We start from the raw sequence: 19,612 nt of genomic DNA on the forward strand, positions 1-19,612 counted from the left end.
GCTGCTTTTGTTTCTGTTTACCCACCTCAGCTTGTGATTTTAGACACGTTTTCACCTATTACTCTCCCTGAGCTAGTCAGATTAGATTAATTAAGACATCCTCCTGCTCCCTTGATGTTTTGCCAACACCTATGCTCAAATCTGTCTTTCAGTCCATTAGTCCCTGTGTCCTGTCAATCATTAACTTGTCCCTGCTGTCTGGTCAAGTTCCTGAGTACTTTAAGGAAGCTGTCATCTTTCCTCTCTTCAAATAACCTGGGCTTGATCCTTCCCTCTTGAGCAGTTACAGACCTATCTCTAATTTTAATTTATTTCCAAGATCTTAGAAAAAGTTGTTGCTAAACAACTAACAACTGCTTTAGACAGACATGCCATTTTTGATGAGTTTCAGTCAGGTTTCCACAGAGAACTGCTCTTCTCAGATTCACGAATGACATACTGATGCAGAGTGATGCAGGAAACTGCTCTGTGTTACTACTATTGGACTTAACTGCAGCCTTTGACACTGTCGACCACTACATCCTTCTGGACAGGCTGAAAAGCTGGTTTGGAGTATCCGGATCCACTTTAAACTGGTTCACCTCATATCTGACTGGTAGATCCTTTTCCGTGGGATCCTCTAAGTTTAAGTCCTCCTCTGCATCCCTCACTTCTGGTGTGCCACAAGGCTCTATTTTGGGACCTTTACTGTTCATTTTACATCTGCTGCCTTTGCAGTATATTTTAAGCTCTTTTAATGACATTTCTTACCATTTTTATGCTGATGATATTCAACTTTTATATGGCTTTTTCTTAATTCTGTTTTATGTTCTGTGTTTTACTTTGTGTTATACTGTGACACACTTTATGATTTTTATCTTCAAATGTGCTATATAAATAAGGATTATTATTATTGAAGTATTTATTAGGCTTTTTGACTAAATGTTTTCCTATTTCACAAAATATGTAATCCCAGGACAACACACACAGGTTTAGCTAAAGTTCAGAATATGCATATTACATAAAATAATTTTAGTATAATTATTTTACTAAAAGAAAAAAAATCTTAAGTTTTAATTTGATTGAAATAGAAAGTGTGTTAGATTTTCACTTTGTCAACAATATTGACACCTAAGTAAATTTCTCAGATTAGTATGAATAATGTAAGAAATCAGTCAAAAATTAAGAAAAAACAACATTTCGTGAAAAGTTTAGATGTCTTCATTTAAATGTTTCATATCAAAATTGGCACGAGAAAAGAATTGGAAATGTTTCAGAAATTACAGTTCCTGCTTGTATTCCAGAATGTTGTTGGCTGGCCTTTATAGTCCTATCAAAATAAAAAAATAAAATAAAAAATAAAGCTGATTGGCCCAGTTATTAGTTCCATTTTTTCATGGAGGTGTTGGGAAAACATCAAATGAACTTGGTTGTATAAAGAATGATTAAATTTTGATTTTTTTTTTTAATTGAAAAAAATAAAAGCTTTTCTAACAGTTCAGCTCAATGTGTAAAATTTCAAAAGGAAATTTTATGAAAAGTTGCATAAAGTTGATTTTGAGTTACTACAGAAGTACTAATTAGTTTTCTTTAATAAAATTTTGTGGGCACTCCTGATGTTTTTTTCTGGAAGCACCCCTGTTTGTAGTTGTAAGTAATAGGTGGTTCTGGAGAGTGGACACAACAAAAACTACAAATTGAAATGTGGGCGGAGTTTGACTTTTGGGGGGCGGGGCTGTTGGACGTCCAAACTCTGCCTTCTCCTCTCAGGCTGTTGCCTCCTTAAATCTCAGGATTTTGTTGGGACAGAATTTCCTGCAACAGGCGGGGCCGAACTGTTGTTTGCAACATGTCGAAAGAGGACCGACAGTTGAGTTTAGTTAGCTACTCACACATAACTTAACGACTCGGATAACCGCGTGCTAGACCACATATATCCCCATTTTTCCCGTAAGTTTCGCGGACTCTATCGGAGCTTGTTTATGGGTGTGTCGGAGAGATTTGAAGTTCCCTCACGTTTTCCCAACGCATTTTTCGTCAAGGAAGGCGGTGGTGGAACCGTTGGCAGCCATCTTTGGACCAGCCTGGGAGTGGGACCTGACTACTGAGACACCCCAGTTACTTTAAGGGTGGAGATTACAACACTTGGAACTGACTTGTTTGTGTCGAATATTTGACTGACAGCGATATGAGGTACCAAATACGACTTGGTGTACGAAGTTACGTTTATTGACTTGAAAGTGGGATTACGTCTTGTAGTTTTAAATTGTTTTGAATTATCCGACATTCTGTAAAACCCTGGAGCTGGCCTGTCAGCCCAGGGCGAGTTTCGGCTAACAGGCTAAGCTAACTTAGCAAACATTACAAATGTTGTCTTTTACATTTAGAACATTACTGTAAAAAATAGACGAATTGTTTAATTTCGCGTTAACCAAACGAATGTTAATGACTTATTTAAAAGGGTGAGTATTTTCCCCACTGACTAACCACATGAACCGCAACTTGGCTAAGGTTAAGTTTGTCGTGTGGCTAACATGAAAAACAACGATTTTTTTTTTTGTTTATGCTTGTTTTTTTTACACCTAGTTTGGGGGGAATACTTAAATGTTTAACCTAATCTAATAACTTGTGTTTTATTAGTATTGTTTACAACTTAAATAAGTTATTTTAACTGTGTTGCAATCGAATTGGGGAGAAACTCTACAGGTAATCACGTTTGAAAGGTGAGGCTCGCTTGTTTGCTAATCTCCGAAACAATTCGAACGATTATAGAGAAATATTGCTACAAAATTGATATAAATATTGACTTACATTTTTTATTTTTAGTGGCTGTCAAACTGTGCGTGTGGAAGTGAAAATTCTGTATTTGTGAGCTTTGAGTGGAAATTTTCTAATTGGCCGTACCAGATACTTATCTTTTTGTTGGTTTTCCTCAACAAAAAATAACAATTCTGTGTTTTGAAACGTCAAATATTTATTTAAAGTGAAGTGTATTTATAACTTATTAAGTTAATTAATATTAAAACGTATATACATGCCTCAATTGTAAATGTTAGTCACTTATTGGCTGATCAGAGGCCATGCTTGTAGCTGTGTGAGCAGGAAATGCTGGGAAATGCAGTGTATTTTTTAGGGGCAGACATAGGGAAGTCCAGCCCTCCTGCTTTGTTGTCTTGTCCAACAGCATTCTTCTGCACGTGTTTGTGTTAGCTGGAATGCTGGGGTGTTTCATGAAGGTATCAGTTATCATTGCTTTTCTCCCATTGTGCCCCACATATATATATTTATAAAAAAAGGTTACCGGGGAATATGACAGCAAAGCTCGCCAAACAGTGTTCTAAAGAACAATGGCAATACAGAGCCACAGTCCTTCATGCTAATGAGGTTTTTTATTTCAGGGCTGTGGCTGCATCTGTGCAGAATAGTGGGCTGTTCTGTGTTGTTGCGAGACAAAAGATGTCGGCCTAAACTAGGGGATGTTTCTCCCAGGCTGGGAAAGAAGTCTTGTGACTCTGGCGTCAGCTTTGCATCTGTTTGCAACTGATCATCTGAGGCACATGAACTCAGTGCATTCTCCTTAGTGATCTTTTACGGTCTGGTTTGAAAATGCGCAAGTAAAATTACTCGATTGTGAACATTTAATAGCTTTGACAAGTTTAAAATCAGCTCAAGGGTTTTTTATTTCTATTAAAATAAATATTCTTTCATAGACTTGGTGCTTGTAAATATTCTGCATTCCAATCACTTCTGAGGTGAACTTAATCTCTGTCATACTTTAAACACATTGTTTTCAACTTTTTATTGTTGTTGTGGAGTCATAAAAAGTCCAGACAAACTCAAAAAAACCTGTGATTAATATCCAAGTTATATTTTGAGGCTAATAAGCAGATCCTGAGAATTTAACACCTTCTACAGTTCATCTATTTAAAAAGTTAACATCGAGCCACTTTACTGAACGCTTTGTTACAGCTAAGGTATCAGCTCATTAGAGAAGCAGTAAATGTTTGTGCCTTTTTAAATAAATGCATTCTTCTCTTGTCACCTGACATCTGTTTGGATGTTCAGTACTGTAGCTGCTGTTGCTATGGAAACAAAGTTATCTGATGACATATCAGGTCTGCCGCTTTACAGCTTGCCTATTTTGCATAGTTGTCTTTACATTGACTCATAAAGGTTTAGTTTATGTCAGTCAATGTCAAAAAATAGTTTAAAGACAATAGCAAATATATAACATCTTACCACAAAGAGTCTGTACTCAATTTATACAAATTCATTTCCTCTTCTATGTTCTGGTATTACAATACCTACATTTTATACTTGGTTAATAAATTCTTGAGGTTTTATTGGTGATTTCTCAATGCACTTTTTTGTTTTTGTGTGTTTATTTTAGCTTTGAAGTCATATGAAACCACCGTTCCACCGATGATCCACAGACGGAGGCTTTTGCGTCGCTATCGCAGACCCAGATAGTTCCCGGCGGCGGCACCGCCCCCAACTCCCCAGAATGCCCAACAGCAGTCGGGCAGGGTGTCTAAAAGACCCCGAAGTTGCGGAACTCTTTTTCAAAGAGGATCCAGAAAAGCTCTTCACAGATCTGCAAGAGATAGGCCATGGCAGCTTTGGTGCTGTATATTTTGTAAGTATTTCATTTGAAAATAGTTTTTTTTTTCCTTTTTGAGCTCAAAACTACCACAGAAAAATAAAAATGGCAACCGTATTATTGTGCAAATTATGTTTTTCTATGATTTTTTTAAAATCCTTGATGCGAATGATGGTCAAGATAATTTAAGTCACATTAGAGGATATATTACATGTTATTGAACAACACTCTTACATTTTTCTTTAAAAAATAAAAACCTTAAAATGGGCTGTTCCACATTATTACACAGCAGTTCCACATTTATAGATTCTAAAGAACTGTAAATGGTTATTTGTTGAATTGTCTGCATTAGATCATCTATACTGAAATCAATGTCAACACATCCAAGTAGGTCAAGTTACATTTCAACATATTTTGTATCAGCTTCACAATTCTTTCATCCATTTGAACTTGTGAGTTTTTGGGTTGAGGTCAGGGGGAGGATGAGGGGCCACACTATCAGTTTCTCCTTTTATGCCCATGGCAGCCAATGATTCAGAGATGTTCTTTGCAGCATGAGATGGTGCATTGTCGCGCATGAAGATGATTTGGTTTTGGACAGCACAGATCTTCTTTTTGTACCAGAGAAGAAAGTTGTCAGTCAGAAACTCCACGTGTTTTAGAGGCAAATTTCACACCGTCAGGGACCCTAAAGAGGCAGACCAACTCTCTCCCCATGATTCCAGCCCAAACCATGACTCAACCACTTCCTTGCTGACCTCACAGCTTTGTTGGGACACGATGGCCGTCCAACCACCCACTACTCCATCCATCTGGAGTATCCAGGGTTGCACGGCTCTCAGTGAACAAAAAATTAAAATGAGTCTTCATGAGTGTCTGAGACACCAGCAGCTTTAAATATGCGCTTATTGCTTTGTGATGGTATTTTAGCAGCTGCTCTCTAAATTAAACATCTGCCTTTATCTACAGAAACCTGTATGTAATCTAAATCGGCCACAAATCTTTTAACAGTACAATGATCACGCTAAAGTTTTCACAGAATATCCAAGGTTTTCATACTGCATCTTTTCCAAGGCATTCAACTATTTCAGGCTTTTCCGCATCAGGAGATTCCCTTTTCATTCTCATATTGATTGAAAATGTTGGTCTGTTTAATATTGTGGAACGTCCTTCTTCAGTAGTTTTGCCTTTAATTAAGTTCACCAGGCAAACTAATGATCACCGAAATTGAGTTCAGTGATCCAAAGAGAAACAAAGCCATCCATGAGTTTAAGTTTGAATTTTTGACACTTAAATAAAATGTACGTAATAATTTGGAATTCACAGTAGCGTCTGCCTTCGAGTCTGAGATTGTTTTTTTTTTGGGCTTTTGCTTTCTTATTTATATATTTTTTTTAATATAGCTTTTAGCATGTTCAAAATTAATCTCTAATATCACTGATACAGTACTTAACAATAAACATATTTAATTCAAGGAAGCATGATTTATTATTAATAAAAAGAATGGCTAATTCAAATACCCAGGATTCTAATTTTAGAAAATCTTGCGATCATCACTACAAATTTGTTAAGTCTTGCATCACTCCAAAAAAACAAAAAACAAAGTGAAACTCAAAAATATGTGTTGTGCTCATCTTTCAGGCACGGGATGTGCGGACAAATGATGTGGTGGCCATCAAAAAGATGTCTTATCTTGGGAAGCAGTCCACAGAGGTTTGTTTGGTTTTGTATGATTTCATCTAGATAAACATGTTAAGTGGTTTTGGAACTAGTCTATTAACATTAGACTTTTCTTCTCTCCAAGTGGACAGAATACACTGTTATAAATTGTTGCTAAATACAATACTTTGCAATTTACAATTTTCTAAAGTGACTTCTTAGTTTATTTCTTTTGGATCACTATTATCCGGTCTACCAAACTGCCAAATCCTGTTAGACTTGTCATCAGAGAGCCATTAAAGGCTCATCTTTTTTATAAGCATCACATTTAACACCATATGCACAGACTACACTTAACTTCTTGTTAATTGAAGATGTTGGAAAGCAATATAGGCGGATTTGATCTTCTAAACATATTTGATGTAAAAGTCAATCAAAGGTAAATGAAGCGTTTATTTTGACTTCTTTCCAAATGTTTTCAGCTTCAAAATCTCGGGACATCTTTTTAATTTAACTTAATTTATCCTAATATACACTGTGATTTTATACAACACACTTGAGGCAGGCGTCTATCTGTTCCTTTTTAAACATCTTACAGTTCATTCTTATAGGCAGGTTTTAGACACAGCATTTGACTCTGCTCTGTTGGCGTGTTTTTATGTTTTCCCTTTTGCCTCTGTCAGTGTTAGCATTTTACTTTGGCACTTATGTACTATTTTACTTATAATTTTTTCCACCTTTTAGTTGTTTTTAATGTACATCAACTTGTTTGATTGAGTTTATGTAAAGTGTCATATAAATAAATGTTTTTTTTTCTTTCTTTTTGAATGTTTCATTAGCATTTCTCTGTAAAATTAGTCCAATAGTTTCATTTTAGCAGATGAATCTTGATGCTGTTCATGTTAAAACCACTGATATGGTAATCGGTAAATATAAGAATCGATTACGTGAGGATGGCAAAATAATTCAAAAAAAAAATCATATATATTTTTGTGTTGGGACTATAAAGACCCAAAAAAAAAATCTCATTTTCTGTGATTGAAAATTTTTGTTGCCCTTTTATCTGTATGACTTCAAAAGTGGAGAAAAAAAAGCTTTTCAAAACTAATATCCAAAACTAAAACTAACATCCATAAGTTTATTTCTTCCTTTTTTTTTGTTTTACAGAAATGGCAAGACATAATTAAGGAGGTGAAATTCCTGCGGAGGATACAACACCCAAACAGCATAGAGTATAAAGGATGCTACCTTAGAGAGAACACGGCATGGGTAAGATAAGAACGTCTTAAGGTAAAGTGATCTGTGCTTAAGGATGAAAACTAATCAGCTCTAAACTCTGATTTCAACACAGGTGGTTATGGAGTATTGTTTAGGATCTGCTTCTGATTTGTTAGAAGGTGAGTTTAAAGCATTTAGGATTCATAATCAATGTTTTATGATTAAAACGAGTCAGTAAATTGGGCTCTCTGTGTTTTGTTTCTCATCATCCTGTAATGTCCTCGATGATGCAACCCTTCTAGTTCACAAGAAGCCTCTGCAAGAAGTGGAAATAGCTGCAATTACCGACGGTGCTCTTCAAGGTTTGACTTATCTTCACTCCCACAACATGATTCACCGGTGAGTGTTTTGGATCTGAAGGAGGATGGAAGGTGTTTTGCCCTCTGGCATTCTGACTCAAACTTTAATCATTTCCCTCCAACTGTTCAACAGCGACATCAAGGCAGGAAACATCTTGCTAACACAGCCGGGTCAGGTGAAGTTGGCCGACTTTGGCTCTGCTTCCATTGCCTGTCCTGCAAATTCCTTTGTTGGAACTCCTTACTGGTATGCAATTATACCTCTCAATAAAATATTGATTTTAGAACTTTTGCAGACTTCTAATCATTGATTGTCTTGTATTATGTATTTATTTTTTTCTTAGGATGGCCCCTGAAGTCATTTTAGCCATGGACGAGGGTCAGTATGATGGAAAAGTGGACATTTGGTCTTTGGGAATCACCTGCATTGAATTAGGTATGTCACTGTTACTCATGGTGTGAAACTGTGGTCCCCAATCCCGGGGTCATGGATCAGTACTAATACATGGGTCACTTGGTACAGGGCTGCAGAAAAATAAAAATAAAAAAAACACATTAGTTAGATTATATCCATTTATGTATTATCTGATTCTGATCTATGCTTTTTTTTGGAAAAATTCCCAAATTCTCTCCTCCAAATCCGTATATCACTAAACCTTCTCTGCATAAAATGTGATGACTGGCTCTAATGTTATAAGGACCCTGATAATAGAGTTTTAATATTATATAAAATAACAGTTCTTGTGACTTTGTTACATTTATCCCCCACAGCTTAAAAACAAGGCTGAAGTTGGCATCTGGCTTAGCTTCCTCTTTGATGTTTAAACTTCCATTCCAACTATATATTTTTTTTATTTTAAAGTCATACCCAGTGGTCTTTTACCAATGATTATGCAGTTTTTAGCCAAAATCAGGGACTGTTGGTGTGGAAGTTAGCTCCACCAATTTTCCCATCAGCCCATTGTTTACACTCTGTCCCATTAGCTTACAGCATCTCACAGGCCCAAGCTAACATTAGCGTAGTAATTAAACAGTGAGCAATATTGTACATTTGTGAGCCAGACACCAGCTCAGGTGAGGAAAATTAAGACGCCTAATAGGTCTAGTTTTCTGCAAGTGGATGCTTCAGAATTGGAGTGGAAGCGGTAGACTATGTGACCCCCGTGTCAGTAGCTGTGTCATTAGTCTGAGCATTTTTCAAGCATCCTGTTTTCTGATCCAACGTGATTTGAATTTAGAAATACTCAGAAATGCAGTTTTACTTGTAAATCCTTTCATATGGGTCCTCTATTATGAGAAAAATGCTACAAAAACACATTAAAATCACAAATAAGATGATTATATTGGAGTAGGTCTTTAAAGCTGGCTTCACAGCGCCCTTGGCGACACGCGTTCAAGCAACCACTTTCAATCAAAAATCTAAATCCACGTTTTGGACTACCGCTTTCTCTCGTGCTCTCAGGTAGCCACGTGCTTATTTGAAACCATTTTTGGGCTCTATATACAAAGCATACAATAACTGAACGTGCGCTAGTATCGGATAGCAACCATTGACACACGCAGATATGAACAAAGCGATTGACGCCACCCATAGTAAAGACCTTACCTCTGGTTTCAATGAAATTAAGTCAATTCCGTCACCATTTGTCTGCCATACAGACTTAACCATTTTGGAACCAAACAACGTTAGCATGCAGTGATTGGTCTAAGTCATAATTTCTATAGCAACCACTTTGGCTAATCAGGAGTGAGCCTGTTTGAAAGACACACCCCCTGAGAGCGGGATCTCAGCGTACACTCAGAATGAGTTTGTTGGTCATGGTTTTTTTTTTTCTTTGTGTGTAAAATGTTTTTTTTTTATCTCCTTCTAGCTGAAAGAAAGCCTCCTTTGTTCAACATGAATGCAATGAGTGCCTTATATCATATAGCTCAGAATGAGAGTCCCACACTGCAGTCTACTGAATGGTGAGTTTATGTGACTGGATAATGTAGACGTTGCTGCTTTAAACTAACTCTTCTCATGTCTCCTCTTCATATTTTCTGTCACTCATCTGTAGGACGGATGACTTTAGAAACTTTGTAGATTCTTGCCTTCAGAAAATTCCTCAAGACAGGCCAAACTCAGAGGAGCTTCTAAAGGTGGGGATCTTAAATAGACACGCTAGATTTTTTATTTTTATTTTTTTTTACAGTCTCATTTTGAACTGTTGAGAACTTAACCTTTTCTTTTTCTAGCATGCATTTGTCCAACGCAAGCGACCAGAATCTGCCCTGACAGACCTGATCAATCGGACCAAGGACGCAGTTCGAGAACTAGACAATCTGCAGTATCATAAACGGAAAAAGATCTTGTTTCAGGAGGCCCACAACGGGCCCACAACTGAGACGCAAGATGAAGAGGAGGTGTGTGATGATTTCTTCCGTTCCTGGCTTTCCTCTGAGTACTTGACTTTTTGATCGTCTCTTCACGTGTGCTGCAAATGGAATCTGTATTTTGTGTAGGAGGGAGACCCCAGTTTGTGCAAGACTGGCACAGTAAACAGCGTTGGAAGCAACCAGTCCATCCCCAGCGTGTCAATCAGCGCCAGTTCTCAGAGCAGCTCTGTCAACAGTCTGACGGATGTGTCCGATGATAGGAGTGAAGTTGGCAAGGATGTGATCTCCAACAATTCCGTCATCCAAGTGCCAGTAAGTGTCTGAACTGAGATGGACGGGGAAGCTTTAATCATTCACAGTTCATGGTGGGTTATCTTACACTTTTATTTTTTCTTTTTTTAGGATCAAGAAAAATGTAACAAACAGGCTGAGCCTCACCAACGACCAGCGGAGCCAAAAAATCCTTCAACTCAAACCGCACAAAGACCAAAACGAGCCGTTAACCGTGAACACTTCGCTACTATACGCACGGCTTCAGTGGTAATATTTTAACTCTATGCTGAAAACCCTTAAAAACTTGTTTATTTGCAGGAAAAAAATAAAGTTTATTAAATTGTCTGCCAAAAATGACAGTTTTTTTTACTGTAAACGGGTTTTTTTATTTTTAAATATAGTCTGCATATCATGGATCTAACTTTTTGGGGATTGAATATTGTTTTCCACAGAGTATAAGACCTCTCCCTTCTGTTTCCCAGGTCACTCGCCAGATTAAGGAACAGGATTCTGAGTTGAGGCAGCAGATGCTGGGCTACAAGCGCATGAGGCGGCAGCATCAGAAGCAGCTGATGGCTCTGGAGAACAAGCTGAAGGCTGAAATGGACGAGCACAGACTCCGTCTGGACAAAGAGCTGGAAAACCAAAGGAACAACTTCGCCCAGGAGATGGACAAGCTGGTCAAGAAGCACCAGACTTCCATGGAGAAAGATGTATGCTTTTCCCACAGAAATGCTCAAACTTTACAGTTATGCTTTAGTTTACTAAAAAATGTTTTCTATCATTTATGATCTAAATAACTGCTAATTTTTTTAGATATCTGTGACTTTTTCTCTCTTTTGATAAAATCCATTTTATCGAACTTGTTAAGTTGACAAAATTAAAGAGATAAAGAAAAAGGTACGTCATAGCTTAGCACAAACATCAATTTTACCCTGTAAAAGTCTGCAGCAGGATACTCTACTTCGGGACAGTCTGTGTAAGTGATTGAAACTGACAAAACTTGTTGCATGTGGGCTGTATGAGTAAATTAGAAGCAACAACAAGGTTTGTTGCCAACAACTATTGAAAAGAGAGGATATGAAATACTTTCAGAAGACACCAGGGAGGAGTAAAGGCATAATTTATTTTTTTAAAGTTTTCTGAGGTAGGAGGAGGAATTTAAGAGTGCATTCATCTTTTGATGTGTTTTTCCCTTTTTGTCAAGTTTGGGCTGCAGGGGGGGCAACATCTTTGAATTTGTCCAAAAACTGCAATAGAAACAGAATAGTAATTCATTTTTTTATTTTCACATTAACTGCAGCTTTATTAAGTAGCAAAGCTGTTTATTTGTTTTTCAGACTAAAACCTTCTGCAATGATGAGAAGAAGTTCCAACAGCACATCCAGAGTCAGCAAAAGAAGGAGCTTAACAGCTTCCTAGAGTCCCAGAAACGGGAGTACAAGCTTCGCAAGGAGCAACTCAAAGAGGTTGGAAGGCTCGTTGTGTTAATCCATCTCTCTATCCTGATTTAAGGGCTCGTGTTTTTTTGTTCCTTGTGTAATTTTGACGATTTTTGTGTCAGGAGCTGAATGAAAACCAGTCAACACCCAGGAAAAAGAAGCAGGAATGGCTGTCCAAACAGAAGGAGAATTTCCAGCTCTACCAGGCAGCAGAGGAGGCAAATCTACAGCGCAGACAAAGACATTACCTGGAGCTCGAGTGCCGCCAGTTCAATAGAAGAATCTTGATTGAACGTCACAATATTGAAAAAGACTTGCTACAAGAGGTCAGAGCTAAAGCCTCAGTGTGGTAAACACTGACTGATGCATGTAGCATGTAAAAAGTCAGATCATGTCTCTAATCGTTCCACATGTCTGTCACCAGGAGTTAAACAAGCGTCAGACTCAGAAGGACCTTGAACACGCCATGCTCCTCCGGCACCACGAGTCCATGCAGGAGCTGGAGTTTCGCCACCTGAACACCATCCAGAAAACCCGAAGTGAGCTGACCCGCCTGCAGCATCAGACGGAGCTGCTCAACCAGCTGGAGTACAACAAGAAGATGGAGCGGGAACTTAGACGGAAACACGCCATGGAAGTGCGCCAGCAACCCAAGTGCCTCAAGGTGAGTAAAAGTTTAACTTCTGTTCATTCAATAGTTAATCCTCTAAATATTTATTTATTTCCAAAACCATTTTGCCACATAATATTCTTCAGTTTAAAGCATAGCAGTTCTTAGAAGAACGTCTCTTCAGTTTTGTGAAATAGTTATTTATATATTTGTAAGTTTTTTACTTAATTTGATATATTTTTTTATGACTCCAGAACTTGACTGTTTGTTGACCCTTTGGTACTTTGGTCCTAAAACTCAGTTTTTAATGTCTATTTTTGAATTGAGGTTATTTGGTATAATTTTAATCATTACAACCTCACCTAATTTGACACTACTTTTATTTTATCATTTGTCTGTGCTGTTTTTACACACTGGACATAAAATCATGCAAAAACAGAGAATTCTGTTTGGAAAACGGTGAGTAAATATGTTGTAAAAACTCCAAAGATTATTGACAAACTGTTTTTACAACATAGAGGGAAAGTTTTGGTGTAATTTCACAAAACAACAAAAACAAAGTAAGTTACATTTTTTTTAATGAAAATGGAAGAAAAAATTCCAGGTGAGATTCACAGATTTCTCTGTGCTGCAGTTTCTGTTGATGGAGTGTTAATCTATCTCTATATTCTGATTTAAGTGCTCATGTTTTGTGTATTTCTGACGATTTGTTTGTCTGACAGACAACACAAAAATGTGTTTGATTTTGTGTTGTCTGTGTGGCTTCAGCTTCCAGCGAACATATGAATTTGTGATGTGGTTGGACTGCTGTCCATTTGACACTTTTCCTGAAATTCTGCATTTTTTTTTCAATGTTTTTATAAATATTCCTTGTTGGGCTGTTGGATTGTTATCAATTTGCCAACATGTTACTGGTGCATTTTCTCTGCTCTCTTTTATATTGTTGTATAATGAAAACACACTTTATAATGTACTGTTATAGTCTAAAGAACAGCAGATCAAGAAGCAATTTCAAGACACGTGTAAGATCCAGACCCGGCAGTACAAAGCACTAAGGAACCACCTGCTGGAGACCACACCAAAGTCGGAGCACAAGGCTGTCCTGGAGCGACTGATGCAGGAGCAGCAGCGCAAACTCGCCATCTTGGCCGAACAATATGACCAGACTATTTCTGAGATGTTTTCCACCCAGACGGTGAGTAGCAATTCAAAAAGAGTGAACTATCAGCAGCAGTACTTTTTATTTGATATGAATCTGTCTTCCCACAGCTTCGTCTGGACGAGACTCAGGAGGCTCAGCGCCAAACCTTAATAATGCAATTACAGAAGGAGCAGGAGCTTCTCAACGCCTACCAGAGCAAGATCAAGATGCAGATAGAGGCTCATCACGAGCGAGAGAAGCAGCACCTGGAGGACAGGGTGGCTCTGCGACGGGGCCTGCTGGATCAGAAGGTTATTCTTAACTCTTGTCTGTGTCTAACTCAGATTGCAGATTAAGATATGATGCTAACATTTTTCATAAGAACTGCTGTCTTACCAGCAAACAAGATAAAACACGTGCTTCTTCTTTTTAGATTAAGGAGGAGATGCAAGCGTTCCAGAAGGAACATCAAGAGCGAACCAGAAGACTGCTAGAGCGGCAAGCTCGAGAAGTCGAGGCCTTTGATTCTGAGAGCATGCGCTTGGGCTTCAGCAACATGGTGCTGTCAAACATCCCCCCAGAGGCTCTTAGCCACAGCTTTCCCGGGGCCTCAGGAGGTTCTACGCAACACCCGCATCTCCAGTCCTCCAGGAGCTCCGAGGGGCTTCAGCGAAACAGCTGCTTCAGCATAGGGTCAAACCACCAACGCAGTTTTCACTGCAACTACGAGAGGATGCTGGAGTAGCAGCAGTTTCCCGAAAGAAAACTTCAGTACAAGAAATGGGTATTTCATGTTCAAGGAGGTTATTCAAAGTAATTGACCTGACCATGACAAGCAGGCTAATTAACTGAAACCCTACTGAGAAGTGTTGGAGCCTAAAAGAACACTAACAGTAGAAAAGGTGCTCAGTTTAAACTGTTACAGTTTTTTTTTTTTTTTTAAACCTAAAAAAACCAGCATGACTAAATCAAACGCACACTTCTCTATGATGACATTGTAGAAACGTAGAACTAAATCAATGCACACTATAGAAAAAGGACAAATGCACCCAAGGTGGTGGGGTTTGTGGCAAAAGCACTTATGACTTTTAAAAGCTCCAGCGATTCTTCTCTAGACCCTTTTTTTATTTTCTCTGCAAATTTTTGTCAACTTGAAATAATTAAATCAAATAACCCTGCCTTTAAAAGATAATTTCCCTTTGTGGACAGCAAATATACTGTTTTTAAAACTTAATATAGTTTCCAAAGGGGAAAAAGGTGCAGCCTTTTCAGAATAGTTATTTTTTTAGCATTATTACTAAGAGGAAATTATGCAAGCTGCATCTAACTCATTCATTTTGAGGAGGATTTTAGTTCTTTTATCCTTTTTATTTGTTGTAATCACATGGGAGTATTTTTGCAGTTGACCAGCTTACATTTACAGAGTTGGTTCTCCCCAGCTGTGCACCTTTTTTTTTTTTATAAGCTTCTCATTCCACTCATTTTTCAAATGCTGTCTGTTTCCTAAAGATGTTCTGGGATATTACCTGTTTATTGGAGGATATACAAGTGCTGATGTGTTTCATTTAGGTTGGATTTTTATTGTATGTACAGATGGCACCATAGCAGTCAACATGGTCCTTAATTTTTTTTTTTTTTTTTTTTTGATACTGCTACTGCTTGTACCAGAAATGAAAAGTTTAAAGCCGGTTTTATTCAGGCAAGATTGTTGGTAATTTTTTTTTTTCTTTTATAAATATATTTTTATAGAGATATTATCGGACTTCTACAAAAAAAGTCAAAAGCCAAGACCAAGTTTTTATATCTCAGGCCAATGAAACCTCTTATGTGCCGATATTCAAGCTTTTTTATTGACAGTTTTGGTTCACTTTAATTTTATGATTGTATTAAATTGCCCATTGTCTTTGTCTCTAACATCTTTTAGTTTGTTTTGTTTTTTTACTTGGGTGTCAGATTCTGTTTTCTACTGACTGAACACATGTGGAATACCAAATGCGAATTGCCAACGGAAAAATGTAAATCTGTATAGATAATCACTTTATCGTACCATTGTTGCCAAGCCCAGGCAGCGCTGCATTTGTCTCGTCTCCCAAGTTTTTACACACGTTTGGACGAATGACAGGAAATGTATGGTTCAAGTCTAGTAGCCAAAGTGAAAATGCTTGAAAAAAAAATGGTGTGACAGGCAAATTATGAAAAGATTGCAATTCTTTGAAAATGTCAGTATTCTTTGGCACATTATTACCACTACAACACATAACCTGTATTAAAATGTATAGATGGTGGAGTTTATTGAATGTCAGAGCAATTGTGAATATACTACATAAAAGATGGTAAAGTACTAAAAGTGGATTTTAATTTTGTAAAAATTATAAATCGAAAAAAAATAGGATTGAATTTATTATATTGTTTTTATTGTATGTACCATTGTGTTGGGAGAGGGGCTTTGAAAGAATCTGTTGTAATAAAGAAATTTAGGAATATTTACCCTGTGTAGTTTCTTTGTTCTTCTTAATTACCTATGACAAAGTAACCTTTGGATGAAGGCTGGATAAAATAACCTAAGGATAGGGCAGAAGTATAAAGTCAGTGGGCGGAACCAATCACGCCATGAGGGGAGGTACTTCTTGGCGTACACCAATGTGATTTTGTTTTCTTTTTATTTATTTGCGGTTTTCCATTAAGAAAAAAGTTACGTAGCTTCAAGATCGTTTAAGTGAGTATACAAAAACCGTAAAAAGTTTCCTAGGTTTTGTTTTTTAAAAGTCTGGATAAAACAACCTGAGGGGAGGGCGGAACCATAAAGTCAATGGGCGGAACCAATCACCTCATGAGGGGAAGTGCTTATTGGCGTACACCAATTGAAAGTCAACGTGATTTTGTTTTCTTTTTATTTATTTGTGGCTTTCCATTAAGGAAAAAAAATGATGTAGCTTCAAGATCGTTTGAGTGAGTATACAAAGTTCATAAAAGTGTCGAAGGTTTTATTTTTTAGTGACAAAGTGCGCACGACTAGCTAACACGAGAGTTCAAGAGTTGTATTAGCATGATATTTTAGTTTTGTACGTCGCAAATAAGTAATAACACGCAAGTGTGGAGAATGGTGAGCTGAAATTATTACTTTTAAATTTTAGTTTTCTGACTGATTAGCTTTGGTGCTACGCAGCGCGGTAGGTCAACAAGCTAGCATGCTAGCCACCTAGCTGTAAACATAATAGTTGTGTTACTTTGATTCACAAACAGTACAACTGTATTTTTTAATTTAAAAATTAAAAAATACGTAAATGAAATGCATGATTCTGTATTTCAATATTTTTTCCCTTAATATTGAATAATATATTTGTTAATTAAAACAGCTGCAGCAAAATTTAAATATTACACAGAAGTAAACCAATTTACCTCGATTTGACGTTTGATTTCATGTTGTTTACTTGACTTTGAACTTTTAAAAATGTTTGTTTATAAAAAAAAGTCAATATCCAAAGTTTACATTTTGTTATCCATTTATGTGGGGTGGCTATATTGTATTCTACAGTGAACATAAAGGTCCTTTATTTGCTTTATTAGATTTTTGTTTCTATCTGTCATTTGATTTACTTTGTAGTTCATTATCTCAGATCCATCCATACTTTGTCTTTAGCATTGAATGTATCTGTTGTCTTCCTGTTAAATGTCCTGTTATAGTAGCTTTATTTCTCATGTGAGGAATGAAAGTACTCAAACATTACAGATGAATGGTTGTTTTATGAGTTTTTATCAACGGTTAAATGTACTCTTTGTTTGTGGCATTGTCCTTGCAGAGCTCCATAATGCTGTGTGAAATCCTTTTATCATCGCTTTGGTTCCTGTTTGTTATCTTCTGGCTTGAGACAATAAGTGTGTGGCTCTTTCTGTCCACATTTTATCAGAACTGGGCCTTGTACCACCAGGGGGATGGGTAAGACATGAGTTTTTAATGTAAAAAAAATAGACATTGATAAGAAAACTATAATACACTATATACACTTTTAAATACACACTATATTTTAATGGAAGTAAATGTGTTTTGTAAGAGTTCTTAATTTTTTCTTTGTTTTGAAATAACAGGGTGTTTCTGGATGATCTTGGACAGACAACATATGCAATGTTTAACAGGTAAGAACGTGCAGCATTGAATCAATCTCTTTGTTGCATCTAATTTTGATATTTTACAGTCTGCATGTTTCTGCCCTCTTTGAATTTGTGTTGTTTTTTTTGTCACAGAGTTGAAAACCGTGAAGAGCCAGAGATCCACTCCTGAGTCAAAGATCAATCAAGAAATTCATTGTTGCAATGCCCAGTATGTGACTGTGCAGTTGTGACTAAAAGAAATACGATGAAAGACAACTGCTTATTCTCTTATTTGTTGTCCGCCGAGGAATGCACAAATTCCTTAAGAGGTGCTATTTGTTTCAATGTGCAATTTTCTTCTAAGATTTAATGATTTGTGTTTTGCTTCCACTTTCTTCACATTTGGAGAAGCAGAACATTACGCATAAATGATTTGCTTCAATATAAAGGGCAGAATCTATTATACCTTTTATTTCGCTCCAATTAAAATCATTTAGCTTTAGCACAGATTTTGTGATTTCTGTAGACGGTCTTTATGCAAACAGAGCTGTTAATTTTTACAGTAATTTGTCAACATGAAGCCTGTAAGCTATTTTTCACAATTCTTTTTTTTTCTTTATTGTTGAATCTGATGTAGCGGTGTGATATATTTGCAATATAGATCAAAATAAAATTTATTTTATAATTCATATTAAATTGGGTTTGTTATTCACTTAAGTGCGATAATGAATTTTCAGTCCTTGAGTTTCCCTTTTTTCATTCATGTAGAAACTAGGAAAGCAAGATTTGATCAGAAATACTGTAGGTAAATATTGTTCTTCTTTCAGCATATCCCTTCAGGGGTCTCCACAGCGTATCAGCTTTTGCACAGGTGATTTGGCAGAGAGTTTTATGGCGGATGCTCTTCCTGACACAACCCTGCATTTCATCCGGCACAGGGGTCCCAGACATTGGCTCCCTTGTTTAGGCTGTAGCACGAAAGGTTTTTGCCTAGGACCCACACTGGATAAAGCTAACGCGCCCCCTGGTATACAAACCCTAGTTTCCCATGTGCCAGTCCTTCACGCAGCTGCTGATCATGCATTCATATCCCTGACCGCTTTGTCCCTTTTGGGGTTGCGGGGGTGCCCGAGCTGATGGGGGAAGGCGGGGTTCACCCTGGGCAGGTCGCCCATTCACACCTATGGCCTGCTGATCAGAAATGGGTAAATACAGATAGATAATATCTTGTTTGTGGGATCAATAAAATATATATATATATATATATATATATATATATATATATATATATACACACATCTGTGTTCATGAATTTTAAAGTTGTAATGCTTTTTCAGAATCCAGCTGCTTAAATATTAATGAGAATCATAAAAGATGTTTGTCATACAATGGAAATTATTTTAAAATGCCTTATTTTGCTCCAGGTTTTGTTTAGTAGTAATGAATTTCAAGATTTCTGTAGTTTTTATGTGCATTTTTGTGCTACTTCTCACCTGTCGTTTTTGTTATTATTTTTTTTTTCTTTCACAATGTGCAGAGGTTGCGGCCTTCAGGCAACGGCCCTTTATTTGTCCTCAGAGTTGATCCCATGTAATCATTGTTTTACATTCAATTGCACCAAAGGTTGTACTGAAAACAAGAATTTACCCCTGTGGGATTAATAAAGTAATCTTGAATCTTGAAATCTTGAAATAGCAAAGTCAGAGAAATTCCTTTTAAAATATTATGCAAATATTAATACATCATTTTGATCCCCCAGAGATGCCGAACGGATATTGACACAAGCTGTTCCTTTTGCAACAAGCATGCTGAAACTTTTACACATTTGTGTGTTACTTGCACACATACTACATTATGGTCTGGTAT

The 19,612-nt window shown here is 37.0% G+C and overlaps 1 protein-coding gene across 3 annotated transcripts; it reads left to right on the forward strand.

Moving 5' to 3' along the window:
• The first annotated feature begins 939 nt into the window (after window positions 1-939).
• taok1a (TAO kinase 1a) lies at window positions 940-18,442 on the forward strand. Of its 3 annotated transcripts, none has more exons than XM_024276967.2 (24): window positions 941-1,929; window positions 2,022-2,172; window positions 4,370-4,615; window positions 6,221-6,292; window positions 7,406-7,507; window positions 7,590-7,635; window positions 7,759-7,855; window positions 7,949-8,062; window positions 8,160-8,251; window positions 9,687-9,780; window positions 9,873-9,954; window positions 10,051-10,218; window positions 10,318-10,503; window positions 10,594-10,731; window positions 10,947-11,177; window positions 11,805-11,933; window positions 12,029-12,232; window positions 12,331-12,570; window positions 13,499-13,711; window positions 13,786-13,968; window positions 14,091-16,373; window positions 17,458-17,594; window positions 17,744-17,791; window positions 17,900-18,442. In XM_024276967.2, exons 3-21 carry the CDS (start codon window positions 4,484-4,486, stop codon window positions 14,400-14,402), a joined length of 2,835 nt encoding a protein of 944 aa, XP_024132735.1. In that variant the 5' UTR covers window positions 941-1,929; window positions 2,022-2,172; window positions 4,370-4,483; the 3' UTR covers window positions 14,403-16,373; window positions 17,458-17,594; window positions 17,744-17,791; window positions 17,900-18,442. The 3 variants fall into 3 exon arrangements, with proteins under 3 accessions (XP_024132737.1, XP_024132735.1, XP_024132736.1); XM_024276968.2 differs by having other exon boundaries at window positions 2,026-2,172; XM_024276969.2 differs by lacking the exon at window positions 2,022-2,172 and having other exon boundaries at window positions 940-1,929.
• The last annotated feature ends 1,170 nt before the right edge of the window (window positions 18,443-19,612 follow it).

The sequence above is a fragment of the Oryzias melastigma genome, linkage group LG13 (genome assembly GCF_002922805.2).
Source record: "Oryzias melastigma strain HK-1 linkage group LG13, ASM292280v2, whole genome shotgun sequence".
NCBI classification, from domain to species: Eukaryota; Metazoa; Chordata; class Actinopteri; order Beloniformes; family Adrianichthyidae; genus Oryzias; species Oryzias melastigma.

What these genes read in the sequence shown, in the direction of transcription:
- taok1a (XM_024276969.2), top strand. Translation starts at nt 4,484, where the DNA reads ATGCCCAACAGCAGTCGGGCAGGGTGTCTAAAAGACCCCGAAGTTGCG. An exon ending in TGCTTCTGATTTGTTAGAAG is followed by an intron (nt 7,636 to 7,758) that starts GTGAGTTTAAAG and finishes CAACCCTTCTAG; the next exon opens with TTCACAAGAAGCCTCTGCAA. An exon ending in TTTGTTGGAACTCCTTACTG is followed by an intron (nt 8,063 to 8,159) that starts GTATGCAATTAT and finishes TTTTTTTCTTAG; the next exon opens with GATGGCCCCTGAAGTCATTT.